Genomic DNA, 5,136 nt, shown 5'->3' on the forward strand with positions numbered 1-5,136 from the left:
CTTATATAAAATGAATGCGAGAGATAACATCTTTAGTTTAAGAAATTTATATTATTTTGGGATAACTAGTACGCTATGACATTATGTAAATAAAATAAGTAATAAGATAGTGATGAATATCAAAGAAAGTATAGTAAAATAAGTTTTGACTTTTTATGGTACTAAGAATGATTCAAAAAGAATGACATTCAATGAAATCTTTTGTGTTAGAGCGTGATAGGCTCATGGTCTTGATGAAAGTAAGATTTAGTAAAATAATAATTATTTGAGTTAATGACTAGGTTATAATTTTCGGGATTTAAGTCAATAAGCTATAGATCGATATTGAGTTAAGTTTCAATATTGTATTTGAGGTCTTGCACATGATCTTTTTCATTATCAACACATGTATATAAGAACAACTATAATAAATTAAATATATTAAAAGTTTATAAATTTATACTAATTACAAATATTTTAACATACTTATTATTTATTGCTTTCATTTAGATAGATTTTTCCCAAAGTGGCCGACAGCATTTGAACCCATCGTACTTATTTCTTTTTTTCGTATTATTGTGTCAGCTCTCTTTCTTCTTTTATTAAATTTTAATTGAGTATCATTTTGTTTGTTAAAAATTCTAATTATTTATTTTCCAAAAGTAAGATGCCTTACAAGGTTGCCATAATTAATAATAATTTATAATTTATTCCTAAAAATATGAATGGTCCTGAATGCCTGAATAAATTCTAGTCGCTTTCTTTGGCCCAAACAGATCCCAATTTCCCTTATAGCATGATTAATTTCTATCTTTCAATGATTGTCATATGTATATATATATAATAGATATAATAAGGTTTTAAATGATAGTGTTGGGATTAATGAAAGATATTTATGTTATTATACTTGTTGAAAAATGTTTATGTCACTATATCACATTATTTATGATATATTTGGATGAAATGATTTGAAATAAAAAATCCAAATTCAGGAGTTAAATTTAGGGATAATTGCATCAACACACACATCATGTAATAAATAAAAACAAACAAAAAAAATCTTATGTAAAATTAACATTATTTTAGAAGTGTTTTTTTAAAATCAAGCATAAAACCGATATGAGAGGGGTAAATATAATTATGTTTTTATAACATAAAATATGAAATGTGTTTGATTTTTAAAAACTAAGAATGTATTATCCTATTAATATTTTTTAGGGTGTGTAGATGAAACCGATTTTTGAATTCCTCAAATATCTAACTATTTATTTTCCATACATAAGTTAATCAAAAATGATACTCACGGGAAATTTAAGGTCCGGTTCCAGCAAGTGTCACTAGTTCAGACGCAGGTTTTAAATTACCCTGAGCCTGAAATCACAAATAAGATCGTTAGGAGGGGGCCTGGAGGGTGTCCTAGCGTAGCCCCTCCGACGCTCAAGTCAGAGACTGAGGATATATGGGGGGAGCAGCTAAGGGTGCTGCTGAAACAATATAGTGAATAATCTAACCGAACAATCAAACCTGGTATTTATAGGAGGATACCTGAGCCCTTGATGGGCTTGTCTTCCATTTGGGCTAGGGATGAGCCAAGAGTAGTGGGCCCATCCATGTCTTCCATCTGGGCTAGGCCCATCCATGGGGTATCACCAGTCTCCCCCTCCCGAGTCGAAATAAATCGTAGGTTCAAAGTTCGATTAGTTGTGATGTCCTTGATTTATCGGCGACGAGGACGTACCGTAATAGAAAAATTTATTTCGTTTGTCGTTGACGAACGATTTTTGCCGTGCATTTTTCCTGCCGTTCTCCAGTCTCCAAAGATTTGGAAACAAATCAAATCGTAATCCTGCTCTGAAAGGAAAAGATATCAAATAAAATCGCAATCTTAGTAAGATTTGGGCTCCCCCTATAAATATAGGCTCCTTCCCCACTTCAATTTCACTTTTTCTCCACATAATTTATACTTCTTCAACACAACATCCTCTCCAAAAACTTTTCACACGCTCGCCCCAACCTCCGCTCGAGCCAACACCCTCGCCTCGCCCCGCCGACGCCCAGCCACCTCCTCGCGCGCCGCGCGCGCAAGCCCTCCACTCGCAAAGCCTCACCGCAAGCCCACTCTGAGCCCCTCGTCGCGCGCGCCTGTTTGCCCAGCCGAGCACTCACCCAGCCGCACGCGCACGCCGTCCACTGCATGCTAGCCCTTGCACACACGCCCGCACTAGCGCACGCTCACCCTGCTACCAGTCGCGCCGCACGCTCGCCCCAGCCGAGCGTCATGCTCGCCGTCCCCATCTCCCAGCTCGCCCCACACCGCCTCGCCAAGTGCTCGCCCGGTGCGCCCTCGCCCCGCACGAGCGCGCCACACGCCGCCCACCACACGCTCGCCTTGCCCCTGCCCAGCGCGCACGCTCGCCCAGCGCCAGCACCTCGCCCATCTCCTGGACAGCGCACGCTCGCCCGAGCGCCCTACGCCGCGTGCTCGCCCACTCCGTGCTACGAGCTCGCCCTCGCCCCCCGCCGCGTGCTCGCCCACTCCGTGCCACGAGCTCGCCTAGCCGCGCGCTCACACCCTGCAACGAGCTCGCCCCGCCAAGCCACGCTCGCCCTCGCCCCCCGCCGCATGCTCGCCCGGCGCACCCTCGCCCCGCACGAGCGCGCCACACGCCGCCCACCACACGCTCGCCCGAGCGCCCTACGCCGCGTGCTTGCCCACTCCGTGCTACGAGCTCGCCCCGCCGCGCGCTCACACCTTGCCACGAGCTCGCCCCACCGCGCCATGCTCGCCTCGGGCTCAGCACTTGTTCATTCTTGCGGTCCTATCTTTTGAGTATTTTTCCGCGCCTCACCCGGGTCAACTTTCTCTCCTATCTGTTTACTTACCCTTAGTGTCCATGTCTTCATCTGATTCTGAGTTTAGTTCCTCGAGCGACCCCGAGAGGTTTAGCGAGTCTAGCAGGTTTAGCAGGTCCAGTGAGTCTAGCCAGAGTAGGACTTCCCTAGCTGATCCTGATTTTACCCTTGATCCTCCTGAGGAGGAAGTCACCACTCATAGTCGTCCAGGTAAAGAAGTTCGTCACGTGATTCAACAGATGAACATATCTGAGGCAGATAACTTATGGTACGGTCATTTGTCGTCCCAAATCCCTCCTGGTAGTGAGTCAAAACTTAGGACTTTGTGGCACATTCCTTCCTCGCACCAGATCATCATTCCTAGCCCAAAGGACCGGCCCTATCTAGCCCCTAAGGGCTATTATACCTTCTTTCAGCATCATTTTGATGCAGGTCTTCGTTTTCCTCTGTGCGATTTCTTCCAAGAATTGAGCAAGTACAACCAGGCGCATTTAGGTTTACTCACGCCCAATGCTTTCCGTTTAATAAGTTGTTTCGCTGTGTTATTCAGGGCCTTAGACTTCCCTTTAAATTGCACCACTTTCTCTTATTTCTTAGTTCTATCCAGATCAAAAGATGGACCTTTTTACGTAACCTCCAGGTCTAGCCACAAACTTTTTGACGGGGCCCCCAGTCATGTGAAGGACTGGAAAAAATATTACCTCTTTATCCAGCCTCCCAAAGAATTAACTTGCTTCACGGATTGGTATCCTACCTTCACCAAGCCCGACCTTTCCAAGGGTTACAAAAAAGGTGAGGAGTACCTGCGGATAATGAGTGTACTAGGAGATCGATGCTTTAACATTCCCAAACTTCTATCTGAAGATCTTCTGTGTCACGTCGGGTTAAGTCCCGCGAACATTAAGCTGAAGGAGAATGCTGGTAGATACTTTCACTTTTCATGTTTCTCGTCTTTTTTTTTATGTTATTCGATAACATTCTTATTGGTTCACTGTTTCTGCTTGCAGGTACTAGAGTCATGAACGCCCTATTTCTCCGTGAACTTTCCAAAAAGAAGGCCGAGGGTTCCTCATCAGGCACCCCAGAAGTCGGTTATTTCGGTAGTCACGACGGGCACAAAGGGAGATTGTTCCGTTGCTGAGAAAAAGAAAACAGATTCCTGCTCTACTATTGTGAAGAGTCCTGCTAGCTCCCCTACTACTATGAAGAAGAAGAAGGCAGCCCCCTCCTCTTCCGCCCCAAAGCGAGTCTCCTCTCCACCTCCTCGCGTCAAGTCCCCTCCACCGTCCGATAAGCACAAGGCATCCACTGATCCTAGCTCATCAGTCCCACACCATGGTAAACGCAAGATTTCTGAGATCTCAGTCGTATCGGTCTCTTCTCCAGAAGGGTCTGAGTCAGAGGAGGAGCCTCCTCCCGAGTCGGGGGTGCATCCTCTATACACCTCGGATACGACCATCGTGGGGCGGGGTCCTACTCCATTGGCTCAGAAGGTGATATATCAACTTCCTTCCGACGCAGATGCAGCGTTCATGGGTTCACTGGGGTGGTCTGCACTCCTTCGCCGGACATGCAGCAGTGTCACTAAGGTATATTTCTCCTTCTAGTCTTTAGATTGATGTCCAACATACGTTTGATCTTCTTGTCGTCTTTTCACCCTTGTCTACTTATGCAGGGCATGATGTACGTCGGGGAGTTGGCTGAGCGTGTTAATACCGCTCGATCTGATGCCTGTCAAGAATTACGCGAGGGCCAGGCTCTCCGCGAACAGCTTCAGGCTACTATCGATGAGATGAAAGTGACACACGCTAAGGAGCTTTCCGAATCCCAAGCTCGCGGCGACGAGCTTTTGAAGGAGAAACAAGAACTTCTAAAAAAGAAACAAGAGTTTCAGCGACTGACAGAGGACTTTGTGAAGGAGAACCAGAGGCTATAAAGGAAGAGTTAAACAAGCTGAGCATAAAGACGCCAAGGCACGACATGCTGCAGAAGCCTCCTCCTTCAAAGAGGAATTTCTCAAATCCGAAGAATTTGTCGAGATCTGTGGCCCGAAAGCTTTTCACTACCTGGGGGTGGGTTTCGAGGGTGCAGTCGACCTCTTCAAGGCTCAGGGTTATCCTCCGCCAGGCGCCCCTACTGACTTCATCGACCTTGAGGGCTTCATATTGAGTCTCCCCCCCCGATTCTTAGATCGAGCTCCCTTATTTATGTTACTTTCTGCACTGCTTTATTTTCCGTAGGATTATGCGACTTTTGCGATATTTATACTTGGTTACTTCCTTTTGCGCACTTTTGTCATGTATG

The 5,136-nt window shown here is 45.5% G+C and overlaps 2 protein-coding genes across 2 annotated transcripts; both read left to right on the top strand.

Annotated features, from left to right (window-relative positions):
- The first annotated feature begins 2,873 nt into the window (after positions 1–2,873).
- LOC142538572 (uncharacterized) lies at positions 2,874–3,973 on the top strand. Its single transcript, XM_075643881.1, has 2 exons — positions 2,874–3,753; positions 3,840–3,973. Exons 1-2 carry the CDS (start codon positions 2,874–2,876, stop codon positions 3,971–3,973), a joined length of 1,014 nt encoding a protein of 337 aa, XP_075499996.1.
- Positions 3,974–4,034: 61 nt separating this feature from the next.
- On the top strand, positions 4,035–4,768 carry LOC142538573 (uncharacterized). The gene is made up of 2 exons (XM_075643882.1): positions 4,035–4,421; positions 4,508–4,768. The coding sequence occupies exons 1-2, from the start codon at positions 4,035–4,037 to the stop codon at positions 4,766–4,768; spliced, it is 648 nt and encodes a 215-aa protein (XP_075499997.1).
- Positions 4,769–5,136: the final 368 nt, after the last annotated feature.

The sequence above is a fragment of the Primulina tabacum genome, chromosome 3 (genome assembly GCF_025594145.1).
Source record: "Primulina tabacum isolate GXHZ01 chromosome 3, ASM2559414v2, whole genome shotgun sequence".
Lineage (NCBI taxonomy): Eukaryota > Viridiplantae > Streptophyta > Magnoliopsida > Lamiales > Gesneriaceae > Primulina > Primulina tabacum.